The following is a 27,428-nucleotide window of genomic DNA, read 5'->3' as shown; positions in this document are numbered from 1 at the left end:
TTTTATTGTGTTGTATCTGCTCCTATTCTCTGCAGACTGGTGGCAGAGTGGAGACTGTCTAGAGGAGTAGAAGAACAGACTCAGGCTTTCTTCGAGGGCTTCAATGAAATTCTTCCCCAGCAGTACCTGCAGTATTTTGATGCCAAAGAATTGGAAGTAAGGCTTGGTAATTACAGCATAATACCAGAGTATGTACTGTTATTAGTTCAATGAAATATAATTGTATTTTATTCCTCAGGTTCTTCTGTGTGGTATGCAGGAAATAGACCTAAATGACTGGCAAAGGAACGCCATATACCGGCACTATACAAGAACCAGCAAGCAGATTGTTTGGTTCTGGCAGGTAAGAAAGCTGTGGTTTGTTTTTTTTTTTAATTGTCCAAGGATAAGGAATATATATGAGTAAATTGATACATGAATTGGGTTAATCTGATGCTTAAAATTGGCCATAGATGGAGTGACTTTCTTTCCTTCAACTACTGGTTGCACAAAATAAATTTGCTAGATTCTCCCATCTACACAGACAGTGTTGACAGGGGAATCCCTCCCGCCAAGCCATTGTGTTCTACTGGCGAGGGAAAGCCGTCCCTGCCAGGAGAACACAGTGATTATTGCTAGTGGCTGTAACAGCCACTAGCAATAATAGCATGCAAAATCCGGCAGGCTGGTTGTACCCAAGTTGATTGATAAACTTGGGTACATTCAGGCTGCACATACATGGTTTGAGGCTTAGCCGGTTCTTGCTGAACCGACCGAGATTTGAATGGTCTATGGCCGGCTTAACTCTTAACTGTGAAATGCACTACTAAGGTTGAGATGAAGTGTCATGCACGGGATGATTTAAAACAGTACATTATCACTTATGTTGAATGCATTGGACACACCTAATGCATATGTCACAATTTGTACCAGCTATAAAATCACTGTCCTTTTTTTTTTTTTTTTTTTTTGTGGTTATGAAAATGAATTGCCGTCATTGAAAAAGTCTGTGTTGCAAAAATTGCAAGTGATTTCTAATACATTTAATGATGCATTTGGAGAAAGTGGCAAAATCGCCAACTCAAAGTATATTTCCACCTTTGCAGTCAAATTTGAGAAGATCCCACTATGTTTGTAATGTGTTATTCACACAGCATACTTAAAAATAATTTTAGAAATGTAAATTCATAGTAGTTTCTGCAAGATTATACACAGGGTTGCAAACTATTCTGAACAATTTTAGAGGGACATCGTCTCCTCTCAGTAACATACAATCCTGAATCCTTGCCAAGATCTTAAACCCTTTGTTAGGACAGACAGTGTTGAAATCTAGTTTACAGCTGATGAAGAGATCTGTCAGCACAGTACAGACAGGATTGATTATGGTAAGCATCACCTCCAAAGCCCCCTCTGTAATATTAAGTGGGGAAAGCTAGGTAGCTAGTTTAGGCAAGTTAAAAATACAAAAAAGTGTAAGCAGTAATTTGTAAGTATCGTTGCGCTGTGTGAATAGCAAAATGTAACCAATATAGTGTAACCAATATAGTGTATGTATTATCCTTATTCGGGTGCAAAAGAAGATATACATTTTAAGGAGCTGTTATGTTATGTGATGCAATTGCTAGTGACCGAGGCACCCAATTGATTTGTAGCTGCTTGGATAAAAATTGTTTTCAGCTACTGAAATTACTCTGTATCCAGCCAGAAAGAACAAAGATTTATACAATGCCTTAAAGTATTCATACCCCTTAAATTTTTCCACATTTTGTCATGTTACAACCAATAACGCAAATGTATTCCATTGGGATTTTATGTGATAGACCAACACAAAGTGGCACATAATTGTGAAGTGAAAGGAAAATGATTAATAGTTTTTTTTTTTTTTTTTTTTTTTTTTTTACAAATATCTGAAAAATGTGGCGTGCATTTGTATTCAGCCCCCTTTACTCTGATACCCCTAACTAAATTCTAGTGGATGCAATTGCCTTCAGAATTCACCTAATTAATAAATGGAGTCCACCTGTGTGTAATTTTTAATCTCCGTAGAAAAACAGCTGTTTTGTGAAGCCCTTAGAGGTTAGTTAGAGAACCTTAATGAACAAACCGTATCATGAAGGCCAAGGAACAAACTAGGTCAGGGATAAAGTTGTAGAGAAGTTTAAAGCAGGGTTAGGTTATAAAAAATATCCCAAGCTTTGAACATCTCACAGAGTACTGTTCAATCCATCATCTGAAAATGGAAAGAGTAATGGCACAACTTCAAACCTACCAAGACATGGCCGTCCACCTAAACTGACAGGCCGGGCAAGGAGAGCATTAACCTCCCTGGCAGTCTGATTATGTCAGTATTTTTGAATGTCAAAGCGGTACATTGTTTTACATGGAAATCTGTTGTTTTATATTGTAGGCCTGTAATTCTTAGGATAATTCACTTAAATATGTCCAAACAAGAGTCTAGTAGACATCCCGGGTATGATAAAGTTTGAAACACTAAATCATAAATTATAAGATAATAATACATTTTATTAAATAATGTAATCAAACCAAAAACACTGAAATTTGTCCAAACAAGGGTGCAATATTACTTATCACTGTAATACTAGACACTGCATATTGGTTTAGTAAACATCTCAGATATGAAAAATTTAGAAATACGAGACTGCACAAAGTCGAACGTCACAATCGGGACAATAGAACCTGGTTTCCTTTATGATTTTTCCTTCCACTGTCATCTCGCTTTGAGCAACAAACCTCGCACCTCCTTCTAGGTGCTGACTTTTTCACGATTGGTGGGATGTAGTCCATGAAGTGACGACCAGTCAAGCGTTCCGGGTTGACAACGCCAACAGCACGACGTCCAGCTCTATTCACAGCCATTGATGGTGTTTGGTGGTTCACATATATACGTTCGGCAACTTTCCAAATTAAGTCAGAATGAATCACAGGCTTATTGAACAATATAATGGCGCACACATACAAGAAAAAAATTGGTTTTCAAATCTTGCAAGGCTATTTAAAAACACCTGCTCTTATGAAGTAAATATGGTGATTTGGTCACACCATATGGCCATATTGTGCTTAAGCCCACCACTACGTCAAAGTACCCCATTTTCAGTGGGTCCTACACTATTCATAGAGAAGATAATCCCACTTCTCAAAACCATAGGGAAATACTCACTCCTGTCATGGGAAAAGTTTGCAGGCTGCAGATTCATCTGCTAGAACTGCAATGAAGGGACACCTCCTGGAACTACTCACAGGTGGACAATGCTAATGAGGCTTTGATGTGGGAGAGTGTGGTGCTCCGCCCATAAGTCTGGTTAGGACTATAATGAAACAAGATATTGGGGGCACACCCTAAAACGCACAATTCTCAGGTTGGCGCTGCTAAAAGTCATTATAGTCCTGACCAGACTTATGGGCAGAGCACCCCACTCTCCCACATCAAAGCCTCATTCGCATTGTCCACCTGTGAGTAGTTCCAGGAGGTGTCTCTTCATTGCAGTTCTAGCAGATGAATCTGCAGCCTGCAAACTTTTTCCATGACAGGAGTGAGTATTGCCCTATGGTTTTGAGAAGTGGGATTATCTTCTCTATGAATAGTGTAGGACCCACTGAAAATGGGGTACTTTGACGTAGTGGTGGGCTTAAGCACAATATGGCCATATGGTGTGACCAAATCCCCATATTTACTTCATAAGAGCAGGTGTTTTTAAATAGCCTTGCAAGATTTGAAAAACAATTTTTTTCTGTGTATGTGTGCACTATTATATTGTTCAATTTGTATATTGGTCTTTTAGCAGAACCAACCTGAAAATTGTGTGTTTTAGGGTGTGCCCCCCAATATCTTTTTTGAATCGCAGGCTTTTTCGCACTTTTTTTTTTGGAGCAGAATGTAGGCATTCCACAAGCATTGCTTAAGAAGATGTCTGAAGATCTTCTTGTAGTACTTCTTTTGCTGTTTTCTCATAGCTGGGTAGAATGTCTTTGCTTGGTCGGCTCTGTCGACACCTCCCATGGTGTTGTAGTCTCACTACTTGTAGCTTCATGATTTTTTTTCCCACCTTTCGTGCATACCATAACAGTGGAGGTGTTATGCACTCTACTCATTAGGCACACATCTTTCTTGTCCCGCCATCGCAGTGTCATTATTTTGCCTTTCTGCCAGGCAACCATTTCTTCCGTCTTCAGCTTCTTATTGCCAAACATTGGCAGCATGTTGTGCCGGTTAGCCCTAACGATTCCATAGGCATCTGTTTTGTTTTGCAGAAGAAACTCATAAGGTTCAGGAGATGTATAAAAGTTGTCGGTTGTTACGCAATAGCCCTTATTTAGCAATGGCTCATTGAGTGAAAGAACGGAAGATGTTGCCATTCCAAAGTTGCTTTTGGATTGAGATTTGTTCCTTTTCCAGTGTATATGACTGAATTCCAAATGTAGCCAGTTGACAATTCGCATAGCATGTAGGATTGTACGCCAAATGGTGCTCTTTGATGCAGTGTATTGTACCCAGTTGAGCCTTCCCTTGTAGGCCTATAGACTTTCATTTATGCTAATCTCTCTTTCTTGCCCATAGCTCTGTTGGAAATTATTTAGAATCATTTGAGATACTTCCCAAATTTTCTTTAGCTTTGGTGCATGAGTAGTTTCATAAAATTCTTGGTTGTTTTTGAAGTGTAAATATTTCATGATCAGGCAAAATCTGTACTCTGACATGACCGTGCCAAAGAATGGAGTGGCAAGTAATGTATTAGTTGTCCAATACCACGTCTGCAGGGGTTTCCCCACCACTCCGTGAAGAATTATTAGGCTCAGAAATTTCCAAATGTCCTCTTTGGTCACTGATTCCCACTTTCTGCTTCTTAAAAACTTCAGATGCAGAGTAGCTAATTGTTGCTCTTTGTACCGGTTTGTCTCCGTAACTATTGTTTCAATAACCTTATCTGTCAGAAATATTTGTAAGTATGCCAAGGGGTTGTTGTGTTCAACGTCTACTTTCATACCAGGTGCTCCAGTAAATGGGAATCTTGGGGGCGCTGCCTGATCCGTACTGCAGTCAATAGAGCACCAAGTTCCCACATCACAGCTCACTCGCAGAATCGTCACTGTCGTCACGTTCAGTGTCTGATGATGAATTTCCCCACAAATCCTATCGCTCAATTCTTCAAGTAATTCCAATTCACTGTTGCTGTTTTCTAGCTGGTCTAAAACCGTTTTTGACCTAAAGGAACGCTTTTTGGATGCCATGGGCGTTCTCAAGTTTCCAGGCAGACAGAGGCAGAAAGAACAGTAAAAGTGCAGGCAAGGCACTGGACAAAGCACTAGGGACAAAACTGGTGAAATGGTTGCACACAGTAATGTAATCCTCACAGATTACAATGTATTACAATGTGTGTGTCATGTTTTTGTTTTTTTTTTTATTTTTCGCCGAGTTCTGACCACCCCCCCCCCCCTGCGCGTCACAGCGCTCGCAGGGAAGGGCACCCGGAAGATGGATGCTGGCATCGGCCGGAGCACAGAGCGGGAAAACATCAGGGATCGCGGGTACAAGGTAAGTTTCACTATAGGGAAAAGAAAATTAACCCCAAGCCACACCCGGGATTACCACCAGGGAGGTTAATCAGAGAAGCAACCAAGAGGCCCATGGTAACTCTCGAGGAGCTGCTGGAGACCCACAGCTCAGGTGGGGAAATCTGTCCATGGGACAACCATTAGTCGTGCGCTCCACAAATCTTGTTGAAAGAAAGTCATAAGAAGTCCCATTGGCGGTTTGCGAGAAGCCATGTGGGGGACACAGCAAACAAGGAATAAGGTGCTCTGTTCAGATGAGACCAAAATTGAACTTTTTGGTCTTAAGGCAAAACGCTGTGTGTGGCGGAAAACTAACACTGCACATCACCCTGAACACGTCCCCACCGTGAAACATGGTGGTAACAAGATCATGTTGTGGGAATGCTTTTTTTCAGCAGGGACAGGTAAGCTGGTCCGAGTTGATGGAGCCAAATGCAGGGCAATCTTAGAAGAAAACCTGTTAGAGTCTGCAAAAGACTTGAGACTGGGGCGGAGGTTCACCTTCCAGCAGGACAACAACCCTAAACATACAGCCAGAGCTACAATGGAATGGTTTAGATCAAAGCATATTCATGTGTTAGAATAGCCCAGTCAAAGTCCAGACCTAAATCCAATTGAGAATCTGTGGCAAGACTTGAAAATTGCTGTTTACAGACGCTCTCCATCCAATCTGACAGAGCTTGAGTTATTTTGCAAAGAAGAATGTGAAAAAAATGTCACTCTCTAGATGTGCAAAGCTGGTAGAGACATTCCTAAAAAGATTTACAGCTGTAATTGCAGTGAAAGGTTGTTCTACAAAGTATTGATTCAGGAGGCTGAATACAAATGAATGCCACTCTTTTAAAATATTTATTTGTAAAACCTTTTGAAAACCATTTATCATTTTCCTTTCACTTCACAATTATGTGCCATTTTGTGTTGGTCTATCACATAAAATCCCAATAGAATACATTTACGTTTTTTGGTGTAACATGTCAAAATGTGGAAAACTTCAAGGGGTATGAATACTTTTTCAAGGCACTGTAGCAGCTTTAAATCTTCTGCTACTGTAACATGGCTCTAATCTTTGTCACATGTCAGACTTTTAAGTCTATTTATTTACCACTAATCCGATATACACTTTCATTAGGAGAACTAAGAGAGCTTTGGAGAAAAAATAAATATGTGCTGTAAATTTTATTTTGTTTTTGTTTTTTTCTAACAGTTTGTGAAAGAGATTGACAATGAGAAGCGCATGAGGCTCCTTCAGTTTGTTACTGGTACTTGTCGGTTACCAGTTGGAGGTTTTGCTGACCTCATGGGTATGTAACTGAACAGTAGTCAAGTGCAAAAATATAATTGCCAAAGCTGTACAGTATATTCTACAGAAAACAGAATACACTTGTTATTGATCTTGACTTTTCTACTGAATGCTAAAATCATTGGCGTCCTTTTTGCGTCTCCACATGCCGAAGCCGGCAACATCTTTAGTCCTGCTGCTTACCATTCTTCTGGATGGCTCATTGCTCACACTATTACAGTAGCAAGGCTGCCCCTGGGTTGCCATGGTGACACTGACACAGAAAATACGTCACCTGCAGCTTAAAAGCTGAAGAGGATATTGGAGATCTGCCACCGTTGGCAAATATTATTAGTTATTAAAGTCTTATGCTGCTAATCTTTATAGTGAGCTCTTTTAACGTTGGTGTACAGTCACTTTGGAAGCTGAGGCAATTGCAAAAGAAGGAAAATTAGATTTAGGTTCCATTCTAGTTTGCAGGGAACACTCCATGGCTTCAAATATGCAGTCTACTAGAATCAATTAGGAACTTGACAATTTGAGTCAAAAGGACTTCAAAGATTAGAAGTCTGTTGGACTATTACAAGGCAAGATGAACTTTGAAATAGTACAAAGTTGGAAAGGAGACTAATGTTCTGCTTTACCAGCCCTGGCCCAATCACTGGGTGTGTTATTCACAGCTCTGTCGTTGTGGTCATACCAATTTGCCATTAGTTTGTTTAAAGGTCCTATGTCTTTTTTTTTTTTTTTTGTATATTTTTTTCTTTTTATTATTAGAATCGTGACTTAATCAGTTAGAAACTTTATTTTTTTTTGGGTTAATATTTTGAGTTCAAACATATTTTTTATTTAATACATCAATACAATACCATACATCACATGCAGACCAGTGTTTTTTCAGAGCAGCAAGGTCCCGCCTCGATTTTTTTGAAATGCACTTTTTTGGAAAACCATTCACTTTAATAAATTTTTTGTGAAAAAAAAAAAAATACATAACCACTGTTTTGGTAAAATATAAAAGATGATGTTACGCCAAGTAAATAGATACCGAACATGTAGAGCCTTAAAATTGCGCACGCTCGTGGAATGGCGCCACACTACGGTACTTGAAAATTGTTATAGGCAATACTTTAAACCTTTTTATAGGTTACCATTTTAGAGTTATAGAGGAGATCTAGCGCTAGAATTATTGCTCTTGCTATATTGTTTGTGGCAAGCCCTCACATGTGTGGTGCAAACACCGTTTATGTATGCAGGTGCGACCTAAGTATGCGTTCGCTTCTGCGTGCTAGCACATGGGAACTGGGGAGCTTTAAAATTTTATATATTTTCTTTTTTTTTTTTTTGGCACTATCCCTTTTTTTCATTTATTGATTTTTATTTTTTATAACTTCTATTTCAATCATAAGAAATGTAAACACCCCTTGCAATAGAAATAAGGCATGACCGGTCCTCTTTACGGATCTTTACGGACACATCTGGGAGTTTATTAGACGCCAGACGACTCCTCTACCCTGGAAAGCATGAGATTGGAAAAAAAAAACATTGATCTCTGATTTCTAGGGGAAAACAATGTCAGTGTTTACATCTGGGCTACGACCTCGGCCAGCTCGATCGAATCTCCAGCTTCCCGATCGAGCAGGGGCCAAAGAGGTGGTGGAGGGGGTGGGGTGGTGGAGTTTCCTCCTGCTGCCTGTAAAAGCAATCCAGCGCCTAATCAGCCAGCTGGGATGGCTCTTTTACAGTGTAGGGAATCGGTAGCTGGAAAAAAAAAATGTTCTCTTGATAATGTCTGTAGCTGAAGGTATCATCCAGATATAGCCACTTCAAGTCCACAACGTTCTATATGACGTCATACTGCCAGGAATTGGTTAAACACCGCTAAACCTGCTTTAAAGCAACAACTGCTAAACGCAGGAAAAAGTGATCTGGGATGCATAAAAAGTTGTTTATACTTCCCAGAGGACTTCTCTTGCATTTTAGAAAAGTGGATAGGACAAACGGTGAAAAATCCTTTGTGGTTATTGCCTGTCTTTATAATTGCTGCTTATGTCTTCCATCTTTAGGGAGCAATGGTCCTCAAAAATTCTGCATTGAGAAGGTCGGGAAAGAAAACTGGCTGCCCAGGAGTCACACATGGTAAATACCAAAGAAGCGTTCCAGTCTTAAAAGGTTTAAGGCCCCGTTCACACTGGGGCGACGCTACTTCCCGGGGCGACCGCACAGGTCGCGGCGCGCTGCTCGCACCACGACCTCGGAGCGGCCGTTACGGACTTCATAACATTGAAGTCAATACAGGTCGCTCCGGGTCGCCCCAAAGAAGCTCCGGACCTTTTTTCTAAGTTGGAGCGACTTGTGTCGCTCCTATTAGAACGGGTCCACAGCTTCTCTGTGGAAGGCGACCTGTCAGGCGAACAGGTCGCCTGACAGGTCGCCCCAGTGTGAACGGGGGCTTAAAGTGCATCTGTTATTTAATAACTATGTTGGCTACATTTGCTGGCTTCTTTGCAAACATGGTAGTTTTTGCTCAGAGAGAATATGTTTCTCTAGCGCTCATCGACAGACGTAGTCCTCGGTGATACACCACCTTCGGGTTATGTTACCTCCGCAGGAGCAGGACTAGACAGGAAATTAAAAAGCTCTGGCCACACCCTAGGGGCAGTCCCAGAGGGTATATCCTCTCTCTCTCTGCCTCAGCAAATCAGTTATTTTCTGTCTAGTTAGGAGTAAGGACCTAGATACCTTGCTGGGATCTTAGGTCCTGGCAAGAATTTTTTTCTAAAAGAATTTTTGGACAGCTTTTTTTCTCCAGTGTTCCTGTGAGATCTTCAAGCAAGAAAGCTGAACTGGGCGACGGGCTGGATGTTGAGATCCGGTGGTCACCCCAGTTCAGCCTACGAGCGCGTGCAGGCCATAGCTCCGCGCTGGGTCGGCCGCGACAAAGTCCCATTAAAAGGACTGAACCCGCGAGTTAAACGTCTCGCTGAAACGCCAAAGACCATGAGTCACGGCGTCCGTATCGGTCGACAGCCCTCCCGCCCCGGTGGAGAGGGGTACTGTCAGGAGTTGGTGCCCGCCTGGTTCCGGTATGGTGAGTAGTATGTTCCCCCTTTTTCCCTGATGGGTTTTGTGGTGAACGCGGGCTCCTCTCTGTATGGTAAGAAAGAGTTCTTTCTATCCTATAACATGTCACAAATCCTCCTACTTTGAGTGTGATTTTATACGTGCAAAAAGCCAGGAGGCTTGGTTTGGGAGCTAACAATCTATTGTATACATGTTTTAAAGATGTAATCTGTGGCATTCTGGGAATCTTATGGGTTAGTATAAGCTACCTACCAGTCAGAAGCCATGGACATGTAGACTGCCTTCCAAGTCAGATCTCCAGCTAATAGCAGGCCTCCCGAACGGCCATGCGGTTCGCCAGGGCCGGTACCGCCAACCACGCCATATCCCCATGCAGAGAGAGTGTTGTGTGCCTGCAGCACACCGCTAGTCAGCACAGGCCGCCGCCATTTTTTTTGCTGGATCGCACGAGCCGCCATTTTGGTGTAGCCTCGTGTCTCCAGCATGGGGGCGGCCATGTTTGAGGTGATTCTACACCTCGTGGAGCTTGGGGGAGGCGCCGGAAGGCGTGCAGAGGGGCGGAGCCGCCTCCTTTCTTCCTGGGCAGCCAGCCAAAAGACTTCCTGTTTGTCTAAGACAGCGCTGTAAGCTGTTGCAGTTCAACTCTGAACATCAAGTGGTGAGCCTGGGGGTCTATCTCTCTCTCTCTCGATCGATAGGGATCCCTAGCAGGTAACACTAAGGGGTTTTTTTGTGGCGCTGAGGGTCAAAAAAAAAAAAAAAAAAAAAAAAAAGTTTTTTCTTTACTTTGAATTATATCATCCAGGAAGTAACTGGAGTTATTATGGACCCTGCCACACATATTCCCCCACCTTCGAGGGGGCCTCGGGACCCGCCGGTGCACAGAGTATAGAGTCATTTACAGCAATTATGGAGTCTATGGTGGCTCGGGTGGAGGCGGCCTGTCAGGGACGGGGGTCAAGGAAGCGACCCCCACCTACCCCTATACTATTTGACACCTCTGACTCTGATTCAGAGATGGTCACTGCAGTTGCAGGTTCCTCTGCAAGGGCTGTTATCCCAGGTAAAGCCCCCTCAGACAGTGAGGAGGACGCTTCTTCTCCTGCTATAATTCAGGAAGAAGCATTGGTGGACGCACTAGTTGTGGCAGTGCAAGAAACCTTAAAACTTGAGGCTTTACCGGCAGAGGCAACTGAAACAGAGAGGCCTTTTGGGACTAATAAGCCCATCAAGACGGCGAAGGCTTTTCCTGTACCTAAATGTTTTGGTAATCAGATTAAAGGAGAATGGGAGCATTCTAAACGTACCTTTACTATTTCCAAGCGTATTGCTAGACGCTATCCGTTTGAGGAATCCATCATTAAGAAATGGACGGTACCACCAGTCGTGGATCCGCCTATTTCCAGGCTGAATAAAGCCACGGTTATTCCAGTGGAGGACACTTCGTCCTTTAAGGATCCGGTGGATCGAAAGATAGAAGCGGAGTCCCGCACTATCTTTTCTCTGATAGGGTCAGCATTTAGACCAGTAATTGTTATTGGTCTAGTTTCCCAGACACTTACGGAATGGGCGAAAATGGTACGCCAAGATCTTAGGGGAAAAGATATTCCCCAGGAGACATCTGATTTGATAGAACAGATCATACAAGGGCTACGGTTTATCTGTGACGCAGCCTTGGACACTACTCCCTTGTTAGGGCATGCATCTAAGTTAGCAGTGATCCTCAGACGTGTGCTGTGGTTAAAATGCTGGTCAGCTGACCTAGGTTCCAAAAAGACTTTGACCAATCTCCCTTTCCAGGGGAATCGTCTATTTGGAGCCAACCTAGATGAAATCATTAAGGATGCCACCGGGGGCAAGAGTACTTTTTTGCCACAGGCTGCAAAAGCTAAGGGACCTCGCAACAAGCGAGGACCTTTCTTTACCGCCCATAAAGGGCGCCCGGCTGGTACTCCCGGGAAAGGCAAGACTCCTCCAGGAGGGTTCAAGAAGGGCTGGTCGGACAAGCAGAGGACCAACCCAGCCAAACCCGAAGTAAAGGAGTACACAGCCTGAAGGTGCGCCCCCACCCGATTTCAGGGTGGGGGGACGTTTTCACCGGTATTCAGGACATTAGATCGAGCATCAACCACTACTACCGGTGCGATTCTTCCCTTCCAACATTTAAGTACAGGAAGCGGTAGTTACCGTTCCCTGTATAGATCTTTTCCTTTACCTTTTCCTAAGATTAGTCCCGATACCTCACAGGAATCGGATCTGATTGACCAGATAGGCCAAGTAGCCTCTAGTCGGGTGACTTCGGTCCCTGAGGTTCAACCAGAAAAGATCACCTTTCCTGATATCTATCAGGTATCTGATAAATGTGTGGGAACAGAAAACGACCAGACTTTCTCGGATGGTCGGGGCCAGATAGCTCTAGGGACGCCTGGTTCAGATCCAATCAGCGCCAGTGGTCCTAGAAATTCTAGGCTGGCCTCTTCAAGCCGGCCTGGCCGACTTGGACATGTTAGTCGCAGACGTTCCGTGGGAACTTCGTCTCAGGGAGTGTCTGTAGTCTCAAGGACCTATTTACCTTCGTGCTTTACAGTCGCTGGTTTTAATGGCCTGGCCATTGAGACCCAAGTACTGAAGGACAGAGGTTTGTCTACTTCAGTCATTCCTACCCTTATTAAAGCAAGGAAAGCGACTTCCAGCAAAGTCTATTATCACACATGGAAGACTTATATTGCGTGGTGCGAATCTTTAGGATTTCCTCCACGTACCTATTCGGTGTCTCGAATATTGGCCTTTTTGCAACAAGGGGTTGAGCAGAAGCTAGCCTTGAGCACCATCAAGGGTCAAGTTTCAGCATTAGCAATCTTCTTTCAGAAACCTTTAGCTACCAAATCCTTGGTGCGGAATTTCATCCAGGGGGTGCGGCACCTGGCTCCTCCAGTCCGCGCGCCCTTACCGCCCTGGGATCTTAATTTGGTTTTGTCGGTTCTACAGAAACCTCCCTTTGAAAACATCAGGGAGATTCCCTTGCTTACTTTATCCCAGAAGGTGGTCTTCTTGGTGGCTATTACTTCTGCTCGCAGGGTGTCAGAACTGGCTGCATTATCATGCCAGTCCCCATACCTAGTGATTCATAGGGATAAGGTAGTACTTCATCCTAAGCCATCTTTTCTTCCTAAGGTGGTTTCAGATTTTCATCTGAATGAAGATATTGTACTACCTTCCTTGTGTCCTCAGCCCAAGCATCATCGGGAACATGCGTTGCATTCCTTGGATGTGGTTCGGGCAATCAGGGTATACCTGAAAGCTACGGAATCATTCCGTAAGACGGATTCACTTTTTGTGATCACGGATGGCCCCAGAAAGGGTTTGCCTGCATCTGCCGCCACCATTGCCAAATGGATTAGACAAACGGTGGTACAGGCTTATTCTATTAAGGGTCAGAGTCCTCCGTTCCCTGTTAGGGCGCACTCCACTCGAGCGCTCAGTACTTCCTGGGCCTTTCGCCATCAGGCGTCAGTGGTCCAGGTATGTAAGGCGGCCACTTGGTCGTCGGTACATACCTTTACTAAATTCTATAAAATTGATGTGACGGCATCGGCGGATGCCTCATTTGGTCGCAAGGTTTTGCAGGCCGCAATTTGAGGAGACCGGTGGTCTACCTCGAGGGTTTTTTTCTGTTTGAAAATTTTCTTGTTGAGTCTCATCATTAAGGATGAGCATTGTAAACTTCTAGTTGGCACCGGTTGGGCCTTCTAGATTGGGATTTGATTTCCATTTTCCCACCCCTCAGTTGTGATACTGCTCTGGGACGTCCCGAAGGTGGTGTATCACCGAGGACTACGTCTGTCGATGAGCGCTAGAGAAAAATGGATTTTTGTAAAATCTTACCGTAAAATCCTTTTCTCTTAGCTCATCGACAGACGTAGTCCCCGCCCCTCTGTTTTGGAGTTGGGTTGGGTTAAATTCTCTAAGCACTGCTTTTTCACATAACTGATTTGCTGAGGCAGAGAGAGAGAGGATATACCCTCTGGGACTGCCCCTAGGGTGTGGCCAGAGCTTTTTAATTTCCTGTCTAGTCCTGCTCCTGCGGAGGTAACATAACCCGAAGGTGGTGTATCACCGAGGACTACGTCTGTCGATGAGCTAAGAGAAAAGGATTTTACGGTAAGATTTTACAAAAATCCATTTTTTGTTGATTGGAGCCCTGTGCAGGGGCATGCTGCACATTGTAGTTGCGACAGTTTGTGAGAGTAGCAGTCCAATTCTCAAGGGTGCAAGCGTGCATAGGGAATTTTAGCAAAGGCCGCAGCACCCGAACACAATAAAATAATAGAATGACTGATCACAATAATAAAAAGCAATTGGATTAACAAAAAAAAAATTACTTTAATTATCCTTTATTTTCATAGAGATTTTTTATTGAATGGGGTCAGAACCTAATACTTGTGTTTTTTTTTTTTTTTTTGTTTTAGTTTTAACCGCCTGGACCTCCCACCTTACAAAAGCTTTGAGCAGTTGAAAGAGAAGCTACTGTTTGCAATTGAGGAGACGGAAGGATTTGGACAGGAATAAGAAGCTCTCCACATATCCTCCAGGCACAATGCTGCAAGTGTGAACACTGCTGATTCCCGTCCCTGGCCTATTTCCACCCCTCCGAGCCACCATCAGTTTTTTAATCTGTTTCAACTACATCTTCCCACCCATCTCCTTTTTAGTGTAAACTTTCACACACTTCTCATACAGTGAAATATGACCTGTCCTTCTGAAGAGACAAGTGCACCAATGTGTAGATGTAGCAGAGTTTTATTCAGTCTTCCAGCCATGCCACGATTTCCTCCTGTGAAAAAGCTCTTTTCACATTGACAGTGTTACGCCACAGGACAGTCACAGCCCATTGAGCTGTATATAGCCATATTTATTATGCACTACGGGAAGGTGTCCTGTGGAGTAATCTGAGAAAGCAAATCATACCAAAAGCAGCACAGAGAATTTCCCCTGGTAACTAGGAAGTGGTCTTCACTTCTACATAAGTGTGCAGCTTCACCCTCTAGGTTGTACATCGGGCCAACAGATGGTGCTTCCTGTGAGTCAGCTTAAGCTGATAACAAATGTTGGCCATAATCAAAGTAAGATATAAAAATATACCTTTTCCCAAGCTGTGGTATAGGAAAATGGTAGTCAATACTATGAAACATTTGTACAGTGAAGTACATTTTATATATTAAGTAACACCATAACCTAAGCCAAACCCTTTTTATTTTAGAAGGTGCAGTGGCCTTTGATGACCTTAAAATAAAGGTTCTCTCTAATCATGGTTCTATTATTGTCCACATGAAAAAGCGTTCCATCATGAAGTAAAAGATTCAGATTTATAGGCTCACTTCATGAAGCTTTACATAAGGATATGGATCTTCGTTTACAACCATGTGACTGTAATTTTGAAATCTCATTGGATTCGGCTGAAAATCACTGTTGCTTTTTGAAAATAGGATCCTTCTGGTGTTTTAGCTGTGTGAATTGTGCATATTGTGTCTTATTTCCTCTACAAAGTTTCAGCAATGACTTCTGACATGCTGACCTGTTTATGAACTCTTGAGGCTGATGAAAGGGGAGCATGTCGGAATATAAATATGGGAGCTGCCATTGCTGGGGCTGTCATTCTCATGCCTGATTGTAGGCCTGGAAAAATAGATGCAGTTAATTCAAAATTCCTGACCTGTATGCGTATTCTGGGCGATTGACTCAATAAATAGAATGTGTGCCTTGTTTTAAACCTTTAACAGTTAACGCTCTGCCTTTAAAGCAGACAAGGAAAATGTCTGTCTGATATTACTTGTATGAACCAGAAAATGTTTCCTTAGCCCCTGATTTAGTTCTATTTTGTTACTAGAACTTGACTTTATGGTTAAGCTACAGAGGTTGCTTAAAGTGGTTGTAAACACATATACCCAGTGAAGTGACTGGCCTCGGATGGTACACAGAGATGAAACAAATCCTCCTTCATATGTTGTGCCTGTTTATCTGCAGCTGTCTTTCTCCCACATCCAAAGTGCAGAATTTTCACAAGATCTCTCAGCTCTGAAAAGCAGCGGGCAGAGAGCTGAAGTTACATCCGTGAGGAGAGATCTGAGAGCTGATTGGAGGGAAGGGACACACATCCCTTCACACTGCACACTGGAACAGAGCTGAGGCTGTCAATCAGCTGGAGCTCCCTCCCCTGTCATCATGTTTCTCTTGGTGTCAGGAAAACTTATCAGAAGTGACTCATACTAGCAGAGGAACAAGACAGAGGACAGAAATGACACTCTGGATTGAAACAAGCATACACTGGAGAGGGATATGCTTTGTTCATATTTCATGTCTGAGGTTTACAACCACTTTAGGATGGTCCAGTGGCAGTTGGCAGAGCTTAACTGAGAAGTCAGGGGAACACAGGCCATATTAACAAAGTGAAATTAAATCAGAGAGGGGCACAGAAGACCTTTTTCTAATAAAAGTAATACCAGTGTACTGTTAGACAGGATTCTTTCAGAAGTTTGGAGTTAAAGTGGTTCTAAAGGCAGAAGGTTTTTTTTACCTTAAAGTGGTTGTATACCCTGAAAAAAATAAAATCTGCAAGACAATGGCATGATGTGCTAGTATGTATCGTATACTAGCACATTATAAAATGCCTTAGAATGAAGCCCCCCTGCAGTGGTGCCCGGTCACCACTGAGGGGGCTGACATTTTCCCCCGGGGTTTCTTCTGGGGTCGTGGGCTCTGGCGCTGTGAGTGGCCGGAGCTGCGATGACTTCCCTACCGTGCATACGCACAGGAGCCCTCGGGTTCCAGCAAGAAGCTCTGATGTTCCAACACGATATGCCGGACCATCAGCGCAGGCGTCACTGACGTCAGCGACTGCAGGCAGGGTGAATATCTCTTGAATGGTTCACGTTTAGGAGATCTTCATTTTACCTACAAGTAAGCCTTATTATAGACTTACCTGTAGGTAAAAATTACAAAGCCGGGTATACAACCTCTTTAATGCATTCTTTGCATTAAGGTAAAAAACTTTTTTCATGCTGCTCTCCCCCAATCCCCCTAAATACTTGCCAGAGCCTGATCTTGGTCCAGCGATGTGCACAAGAGCAAATGCTCTCTCAGTTCTTTCTATCCTTCATTGGCTCAAACACAGCCAATGAGGAGGGCGCGGGGCTGAGCCGAGCCACGCATGATGTGTCTTATGGACACATACAGCTGGCTTAGGAGCCAGCATGCATGAGTGCCCCCATAGCAAGCCACTTGATGCGGGGAAGAGGAGCCAGGAGCGCCGGTGGGGGCCCTGAGCAAAGGAGGATCAGAGCTGCTCTATGCAAAACCATTGCACAGAGCAGTTAAAGATGGCTTTTAAAATAAAAAAATCTGCCTTCTCAATCACTTTAAAGTGGCTTCCCCTTCTGCTTTTTAGCTATGGGTGATCCTCCATGATGCAGAGAGCAGCACTGATGTCATCAAATGATGATGTTCTTTGCATCATTGTATTCAAGTGCAGAGTGTGCTGATAGGTCCCTGTGCCTGGGTGTCATTCAACCCAGAAGACTAAGGACATCTAGTGGCAGAAATGAATTGCTGCAAGGAACAGCTGCTTTGGGACTATTTAATAAAGAAAAAAAATTGCCTAGATTCGGGGTTCAATTTGTAAAGGAATAATGAGATGACAGCCACGGAGCTTTTATCCTCAAAACAAGTCAGCAATGGTAGCTCTACTGTAACCAAAAATGTAAAATAATTTAATTGAATAAAAAAGGCCAAAATTCTACTTTAAATGGCACCTGTGAATGAGCCATGACTATTCATGAAAAGTGCTTCACAAGCAGTTCATTGACCTGAAGTTTTCAAATAACCAAAAGTTGAAAGCACGCTGGAAGATATTTTTTTTTTCCGGCCATGCTCGAGAACACCATTGCACAATTGTAACAATTTAAGCCCAAATAAAACTTTATTTTAAATTGGCTAAATAAATTCCAGGTTCATCAAATGAAGTTTTCAGTGTCATAAAGTTTTGTTTTCATTCTAAAGCAGCCACACCCGGAGTAGAAAATATTGTCCCCTGCCAACATTTGTAGAGGGAGGACCCTTGGTCTCTGTGTGAAATCAGTGGTTCCAGTGCAGAGGTCGGACATGCCCCTGAGTCAGACTTGTGGTCCTTTCACATGGGACAGACTCCGCCCCCGCGGAGTCTGTCCCTGATTCCCGCTGAGCAGGCAGGTAACAGGTCCGTGTCCGCTCTGGATGTAGACGGACCGCCTGTGTGTTTACCACCTAACTGCCATCTGATCCGATCTGCTGAATGGAAGGGGAACAGACATCTATGCATCTGTTTTAGCGGATTGGATCGGATGTAGACAGGTGTAAACGGACACATGTCATTTTACACCCGCTGCTCCATAGAGGAGAAATGGAGGTTCTGATTAGGTCCACCTAAAAAAACGGACAGGCAGACCTGATCAGAATGTTCGTGTGAAAGGGGCCTTATAGCTCTGCAATCAGCAAAGCTCATGCTCCCTTCTGAATAGTGAGCTCTATCTCTGATTCTTCTGGAAACAAGTTTGACCTCTGCAGCGAGATCACCGCTTCCCCACCAAGAGCAAGGACCCCATTCTACAGCATGCTGGCAGGGGAAAGGCTTTACTACACAGGCCAGCCTGATTTATGAGGAACACAGACTGTGTAAGATTTTGCACACCTGGAATATTTTTTAGGTAATTAAAACTGAAAGTTTAATTGGGCTTTACTTTGCTAAACCACTGAGATGCTCATATACTACACTAGAGGCTTTGCTATATCCGCTCATTTAAAGCCAGCAGGAGTAATTGAAATCTATCAAACATTTTGTTTTTTTCTTTTTAATTTTAATAACTTTGCACATTTGCATTTAAAATAATCTGTCCATATGGTTTCTTTATCCTTCTCCATGTATAGAAGGAATATGATGATTAGTTTACTGTTACATAGATTGAAATCCATTTTTATGTTTGTTAGAAATTGTTAATCTATTATGTGAGTGAATAAGTGCTTGCTTTCTACGTTAGAGGACCATTTTTTAATGACTGCTGGCTTAACACATTACTCAAGCTTTAGGTGCCTAGTCCCACGGTCTGTCCCTAGGTGTGTTCTGTGTATTCTTGCTTGACATTCATCACCTGTATTCTGTGCATGCTGACAAAGCATGCATGTGACTTTGTGTTGTCAGTACAACATAACTACATTTACAAGCTCTCCTTTTTACCATGCATGGTGCACCTTAATGGCTGGCATTATTGCAAAATTATATAGCTTTACCACACACATTACAATCAAACTAATCTTCTTTAGCTCCACCAACCTCTATTTAGTGCAACAATCTGCCTGATTTGATAGTTTAGTTAGTTTCTCATATTACCTGGTAGGGCAGCTGTACAGATGAGGAGCTGTAGGGCAGCTGTACAGATGAGGAGCTGTAAGGCAGCTGTACAGATGAGGAGCTGTAAGGCAGCTGTACAGATGAGGAGCTGTAGGGCAGCTGTGCAGATGAGGAGGTGTAGGGCAGCTGTGCAGATGAGGAGGTGTAGGGCAGCTGTGCAGATGAGGAGGTGTAGGGCAGCTGTGCAGATGAGGAGGTGTAGGGCAGCTGTGCAGATGAGGAGCTGTAGGGCAGCTGTGCAGATGAGCTGTAGGGCAGCTGTGCAGATGAGGAGCTGTAGGGCAGCTGTGCAGATGAGGAGCCGTAGGGCTGCTGTGCAGATGAGGAGCCTTAGGGCAGCTGTGCAGATGAGGAGCCGTAGGGCAGCTGTGCAGATGAGGAGCCGTAGGGCAGCTGTGCAGATGAGGAGCCGTAGGGCAGCTGTGCAGATGAGGAGCCGTAGGGCTGCTGTACAGATGAGGCGCCGTAGAGCAGCTGTTCAGATGAGCTGTAGGGCAGCTGTACAGATGAGGAACTGTAGGGCAGCTGTACAGATGAGGAGCTGTAGGGCAGCTGTGCAGATGAGGAGCTGTAGGGCAGCTGTGCAGATGAGGAGCTGTAGGGCAGCTGTGCAGATGAGGAGCCGTAGGGCAGCTGTGCAGATGAGGAGCCGTAGGGCAGCTGTGCAGATGAGGAGCCGTAGGGCAGCTGTGCAGATGAGCTGTAGGGCAGCTGTTCAGATGAGCTGTAGGGCAGCTGTTCAGATGAGCTGTAGGGCAGCTGTGCAGATGAGGAGCTGTAGGGCAGCTGTGCAGATGAGGAGCTGTAGGGCAGCTGTGCAGATGAGGAGCTGTAGGGCAGCTGCGCAGATGAGGAGCCGTAGGGCAGCTGCGCAGATGAGGAGCCGTAGGGCAGCTGCGCAGATGAGGAGCCGTAGGGCAGCTGCGCAGATGAGGAGCCGTAGGGCAGATGTGGAGCCGTAGGGCAGTTGCGCAGATGAGGAGCCGTAGGGCAGCTGCGCAGATGAGGAGCCGTAGGGCAGCTGCGCAGATGAGGAGCCGTAGGGCAGCTGCGCAGATGAGGAGCCGTAGGGCATTAGCTGTGGATTCCAATTGCATTGAATTCACTGGATTTCCAATGCAAGCAAAGGGGCCAAGAAAGAGTTGCTACTTGGTAATCCAGGGTGAGCATCCATTTCCACTCCATACTCAGAGATTTCTTTAGTGATGGAAGAGGAAAACTCTTTAGATATACGGATGCCTTCAGTGCCTCTTTATCCCATTTGACCTCAGTTGCGTTTGTCTTGGTGCAGATGTAATTGAGCTGATAAAGCACATTTAAAGTGGTTGTAAACCCAGTGAAGTGACTGTCCTCAGGTGATGCGGAGATCAAACAAATCCTCCTACATAGGTTGTACCTGTTTATTTGCAATATTCTCTACATCCATTCATATTCCAGAATTTATAAAGCTTGTCAGCTGTCAGGAAAAAAAAGGGGGGGGGGGAAGATAGTTGAAATTACACCTGCAAAGCTCAGTGGGGAGAACTCTGAGAGCTGATTGGAGGGAAGGGACACCCCCTCCCCTTTTCACACAGGAACAGAGCTAAGGCTGTCAATCGGCTGGAGTTCCCTCCTATGTCACCTTTCTTTTCTTGGTGTCAGGAAAACTTGTCAGAATAGACTCATGCCGATCGCAGAGGATTGAAGCAGCAGACAGAGATGACACTTAGTGCTCTTAATTGAGACATGTACACATTATAGAGGGATATGCTTTGTTCATATTTCATGTCTGAGGTTTACAACCACTTTAAGTCCTATGAAGATTGTACCTGCCAGTTTAAGTGGGTTTTTTTTTGGGTCGGTATTAGGAAGGGGACAGTAGGACAAGTTCTGTTCCCTTGTGTTCCTTGCTGACTTCAGGTCTAGACTGACAAACTTTTGGCTTGAGCACTTGTGTGTCTTAGAGCATTTATGGGCTTGTGTGAGCTCCATAGTGTCTAAGAAGTCCTTTTTCTAATTAAATATCAATATTTATTATATGCACCTTCAGCACTTTTCCCTAAGTGAAATACTGTGCTGTTTCAACATTATTGCACCGTATTTACCAATGTTTAACAATAATGCACACTCAATTGTGTTTTTCTTTTTTTCTTTTTTTTTTTTTTTTTCATGCAATGCTACTATTTATGCTGCTCTTCACACTGGCAGGTGCTCGTTCCATAGGATTACTCTTTTAGAATACAGGCATACTGTAGTTCAGTCACATGACCTCTAAACACAAGCATGAGTTAAGCACAGTAGAAGACCTAAACAGCATGTCAGTGCATGTCTGAGCCAATCAGAACACTCCATTCCCATACCATACTTGTATCTCTAAACTCACCATTAGCCTGTGGAACTGTTGTGTTTTTTTTTTTTTTTGTTGTTTGTTTTGATTTGTGTTTTTTCTTCTTTTTTTTGTCTTGTTAACCTTTTAAACTCGCCCATTAATTGTCAGATAAAGATGCATCTAACCAATTTTACCAAATGATGTGAAAAACAATTGTGTAAATATTAAGTAGGGCTTTGCATCCATATCCTTTTCCTCTACTCAGCTCTAGGTCTTTACCCCTTTTAAGTTTTAAGGTGCATATCTTAAAACGGAGAAGGGGGGGTTCTATAATAAACGTCTAACTTGTAAATCATTTGCAGATAATATACAGAGGCTCTCCACCCTATATTTTTAACACAAAGCTATAATTAATATGGACATCTCCCTAGTTCTATAGGGTAGGCTCCTACACTATTTTTATGACCGATGACATAGGAAGACATAATTGCTTGTAAATATATAAATATATATTTGGGAATTTTTTTGGCCCCAAAAAGGGGCGGGGGTGGGGAGATGAACTTTTTTAACCCCTTAATTGCAAGATTCCTTCTTGTAGGTGAGGTGTTGATTCCTTTCAGTAGATTTTTAATTGGATCCCTCTCCCTGCTCCTCTTTCTTGTATCAAATACTGTCTGATTAAGGAAAACAAAAATCTGTTGGAAAAAAAATATACAAATGTAAAAATAAAAACAATTTTGCTCAGTTTCACTGTGTTTTGTTCTTCGTTTTACCTTGTGTTTTACTTTGCGAACGGGTACACTGATAAATGGATAGAAGAATTCCATGAACTGAATTTTGCTGGCAAAATTGAGACTTTAAGCCTGGTTCACATTATTATTATTATTATTATTATTTTTTCACTCCGATTAGCACTTCCTGCCATTGGCAACGCTTTAAAAGCCTTTACAAGTTCCAGCTTTAGATTTACACAGGGGGTCTGGTGCTAGAATTACTGTCCTTGATCTGATGCTCACGGTGATAGCTCATGTGTAGGACGATTGCTGTTTACGTGCATGCAGGACCGACGTGTGTGTTCACTTTTGGGGTGGGGGTCTTTTTTTTTTTTTTCACTTTTGGTATCACAGGGAATATTAATATCCCTTGTAATAGCAATAGGCAGTGGCAGGTACTTTTTTTTTTTTTTTTTCTCAGAGATCTGGGGTCTGTTAGACCCCAGATCTCTCCTCTGCCCTTAAAGTTTCAGATCATACAAAGATCGGTATGATCCGATACTTTTTTTAAACCCATAAGAGTTTGTTTACAACCACGATATCAGAACTAATGAAATGCTCCATCGCTTCTGGATTCCTATACCATAGAGATGATCGAAGCCCTTCCAGTCTCTGTTGAGCTCTATGGTCAGCTGGCAGAACTGCGTCTGAACACTTGGGTCTTCTGGTGGGACAGGAGAGCATGAGAGAGCCGTGGGAGGTGGAGGACATCCCCTCCTGCTGCTTGTAAAGGCAATCCAATGGCTAATTAGCTGCAGGCATCATCCCGGTATAGCAACACAAAAAATCGGGTATGATGGCGCTCCCGGACGAAATGACATGAAAAAGAAAGAAAAAACTTATGTACTGCACTGGAACTGGATAATAAACTTGTTTATTAAAATCAATAAAATTGGCTCCCGGTCAAGGAAAAAACAATGGTGTGCCAGGGGAGTAATGCTGAGCATGTAGACTCAAACAGCAAGGAGGACCCAGAGGCAGGGAAACAACGCCTTACCACCAGTAAGGTCTTTTCCTTGCTGTTTGAGTCTACATGCTCAGCATTACTCCCCTGGCACACCATTGTTTTTTCCTTGACCGGGAGCCAATTTTATTGATTTTAATAAACAAGTTTATTATCCAGTTCCAGTGCAGTACATAAGTTTTTTCTTTCTTTTTCATGTCATTTCGTCCGGGAGCGCCATCATACCCGATTTTTTGTGTTGCTATTCTCTCCACCCAGTTGGAATCTGGGTTAGGGTAGGCAGCAGCCCAGACTTGGACGTGACATTGAAGGTGGACCCTTTTGGGACATTGTCCGACCCCATTATCCCAGCCCCGCCGTCTGATTATCGCAACCACAGCGCCAGGACTTTTTTGTTTACATCATCCCGGTATAACAACTTGGAAGTCCAGCAATGCACCAGTACTTCGCTTGTCATCAAGTGGGTATACCAATCTCTCCATGTTTTTTTTGTTTTTTTACCTGAATAGTTAAATGCCAGATAGAATTATTTTCTCTTTCGTTCATTGATTGACACAGTTCCTGGTTTTCATTACCATTGGGTTATACTGCCCCCTACAGGAGTAGGACACTAGACAAAAAAGAATTCTGGCTACACCCATGGGAAGTCCCAGGGGGTATACTCCCTCTCTCTGCTATAGCCTATAGTTTTTTTCTGCCTAGTCAGGAGTAAGGACCTAGATCCTTGCTGGGATCTTTGGTTCTGGCAAATTTTTTCATTAGATAGAAAGATTTTCTCATGGATTTATTCCTGTGAGATCTACAAACTGCCAGAGCTGGATAATCTAGATCCGGTGGTCACCCCAGTCTGGCCAGTGAGCGCGCAGACTTCTGCTCCGCGCTAGGTTGGCCACAACATAGCCCCACTGGACAGGGGCTGGCCTGCGAGTTTAACGCCTCAGGAGGTCACATACGACCGAGTCTCCGCCTGAGTCGCAGTGTTCCTACTAGCCGACAGCCCCCCCATTTTGATGGCGAGGGGTCCTGTCTGGAGCGGCGCCCCCCTGGTTCCTGTTATGGTGAGTAACTGTCTCCCCCTGGAGGGTTTTGGGGTGGACGTGAGCCCCTCCTTCCTGCAGGCACCCCCCCCCCCTTGCCGAGTTCCTCACCTGCCCCTCCCCGCATATGTTGGGGCTGTTTTTGGGTGGTCTGGCCACTGTTCCTGGGGTGGGGGCAGGGGGCTTACTTGCGATGGGGTGCACTGCCAGCAACTGGACAATCCACTGTGCCCCCCATCCTACCTGGATCTGTGCATGAGACCCTAAAGATGGAAGACGCAGCTGAAGCTGCAACGGAGGCGCAGGTACCCTTTGGTACTCATAAGCTATCTATAGTGGCAAAGGTGTTCCTTTCCCTTCCTATCTTGACAGAATTGTCGCAGAAGAGTGGGGACAACTAAAGCGTCCCCGTAGGGTTCCTAAGCGCTTTATTAGGCATTACCCCGATGAGCCGCTTCTTAAAAACCTCCCCTTCCATTTTCCGGATTGAACAAGGCAACCATGATTCCTGTTGAAGAGTCCCCGGCTTTTAAGGATCCTGCTGACTGGAAGGCAGAGGCTGTTGATTGCAATATGTACACTCTGGCTGGTTCAGCAATGAAGCCGGTATTCACCATTGCCCTAGTGTCGCAAACAATCACTGAATGGGCCAAGCTCTTATGCCGTAACATGGAGGGGGAACAGTTTCCCCTCTGCCTTTGCCAAGCTGGCAGACCAGCTGGTCCAAGGGCTGCAGTTTATCTGTGATGCCTCTTTAGATGCGGCTTCTCTGATGGCTCGCCTCTCTGTTTTGGCGGTGGTCCTTCGGCGTGTCTTTTAGCTCAAGTATTGGTCTGCGGATCAGACTTCAAAAAAGGCCTTGACTGATCTTCCTCTCCAAGGAGATTGCCTGTTTAGAGCTACCATGGATGACATCATTAAAGATCTCACAGGGGAAAGAGTACTTTTCTTCCACAGGCTACTAAGGGCAAGGAACCTCGTCGTGGGCCTTCCTTCTCAGCTCATATGTTTTTTTTTTTTGTCCATTAGGGTCGACTGACAAGGGCTCAAAGCCTTTCAGGGCCTCTTCAGGGGGGTCCAAACGAGCCTGGTCTGGCAAGCCAAGATCGGGCTTCTCCAGACCTGTGGATAAAGCTCCTTCAGCACAAAGGTGAGCCCTCACCCGTATTGGGGGTGGGGGGGATGTCTTCACTGGTTTACGGATCCGTAGATTTCCCTGGTGCAAGACAAGTGGGTCCACAAAGTCATTCAGTCCAGCTACAAGATCGAGTATCGCTCTTGTTCCTCGGCAAGGTTTTTTTCCCTTCCAACTTGCGCCTGTCCCCAGACCGCTTGCAGAGCCTGTTTGGGGTGGTGGCATCCCTGCGTCAGAGATTTCTTCGCCTCTATCGATATCAAGGATGCCTACCTTCACATTATTATATGTGCTAGTCACCAGCGCTTTCTCCGCTTTGCTGTGCGAGAGGAGCATTATCAGTTTGTGGCGTTACCCTTTGGTCTCGCCTCTGCTCCTCGGATCTTCACAAAAGTGTTAGCCCTGGTGCTAGCTTTGCTACGCCAACGGACGCTTGCAGTACTGGGCTACTTGGACAATCTCCTTCTGCGGGAAGAGTCTCCCTCTGCTCTGGTGGAAAACCTGGAGATCACAATATGAACTCTGCAGGAGTTCGGCTGGATTCTGAATTTTCAGAAGTCTGCTCTGGCTCCATCCACGAAGCTGGACTATCTGGGCCTGACTCTGGACTAGGCCTTAGCCAGAGTGCTCCTTCCTCTGGACAAACTCCAGAAATTGCAGGCTACAATTCAACTCCTGCTGTCCAAAAGATGGTCATCTCTCCAGGCTTGCATGCGGGTGCTGGGCCTGATGGGGTCTACCTTCGAAGCTGTTCAGTTTGCACAGTTCCATACAAGGTCCCTGCAAAGGGAGAGTCTGACCAAATGGCACAAGACTCTGCAGTCTTGGGGCAATCGGATCCGGCTGAGTGTGGGAACGAGGGAGTCCAATATGGTGGCTTCATTCTCTGGTGCTTTGGCTGGGAAAATCCTTCCTCCCCTTGTATTGGACAGTGGTCACCATCGATGCCAGTCTGTCCAGCTAGGAAGGAGCAAGCACAGCAAGCATTCTGCTCAGGAGATCTGAACACTTGAAGAGTCCAGACTACCGATAAATGTCTTGGAACTTCAAGCGATCAGACTGTGTCTGGATCATTAGACCAATCGTCTTCAGGATTGCCCAGTGCGCATTCAATCGGACAATGCCAGGGTTGGGATCTCAATTTGGTGCTTTCAGCTCTACAGAAGTCTTCCTTTGAAAATATTTGGGAGATTCCCCTGCTTATGCTGTCCCAGAAGGTGGCTAATATGGTGGCTATCACCTCTGCGCGCAGGGTGTCAGAACTGGCGGCGTTATCCTGTCCACCTTATCTGGTGGTTCTTTGCCCCTGTCTCTTTCCTCACAAAGGTTGTCTGATTTTTCATTTGAATGAAGACATGTTGCCTTCCCTGTGTCCCAGGCCTAAACATCCAAAGTAAATGTCCTTAGATGTAATCCAGGCAATTAGGGTGTACCTGGCAGCTATGGAGTCTTTCAGGAAGTCAGACTCTATTTGTGCTCACGGATGGGCCTCGTAAAGGGTTGTCCACTTCCTCTGCGACCATTTCCAGATGGATTAGACAGATGGTAGTTCAGGCCTGTTCTGTCAGGGGTCAGGTTCCTCCTTTTCCCGTCAAGGCGCACTCTCTACTAGGGTACTTAGTGCCTCCTGGGCTTTCCGTCATCAGGCGTCAGTGACGCAGGTTTACAAGGCGAATACCTGATCGTCGGTGCACACTTATACAAGGTTTTATAAAGTGGATGTGTTGGCATCTGCGGAGGCTTCCTTTGGCCCTAAGGTTTTGGAGGACCTGATCCTCTTTGAGGGTGTATTGTTTTTTTGTTTTTTTTTTAGTTTGGTCTAGTTGTTTTGGTTGAGCTCCTTCATTATGGGGGGAGTG

General features: G+C 44.4%; 1 protein-coding gene across 2 annotated transcripts in view; it reads left to right on the top strand.

Moving 5' to 3' along the window:
• ITCH (itchy E3 ubiquitin protein ligase) overlaps positions 1–14,890 on the top strand; it is a 139,474-nt gene extending 124,584 nt beyond the window's left edge. For both annotated transcript variants that reach the window (XM_082272949.1, XM_082272950.1), the window contains exons 20-24: positions 36–156; positions 239–343; positions 6,755–6,851; positions 8,896–8,968; positions 14,383–14,890. In XM_082272949.1, coding sequence (XP_082129075.1) covers positions 36–156; positions 239–343; positions 6,755–6,851; positions 8,896–8,968; positions 14,383–14,482 — 496 coding nt within the window. In that variant the 3' untranslated portion in view covers positions 14,483–14,890. The remainder of the gene's footprint in view (positions 1–35; positions 157–238; positions 344–6,754; positions 6,852–8,895; positions 8,969–14,382) is intronic.
• The last annotated feature ends 12,538 nt before the right edge of the window (positions 14,891–27,428 follow it).

The sequence above is a fragment of the Pelophylax lessonae genome (assembly GCF_965119305.1).
Source record: "Pelophylax lessonae genome assembly, chromosome: 11".
NCBI classification, from domain to species: Eukaryota; Metazoa; Chordata; class Amphibia; order Anura; family Ranidae; genus Pelophylax; species Pelophylax lessonae.
This window is presented reverse-complemented; position numbering and strand designations above follow the sequence as displayed.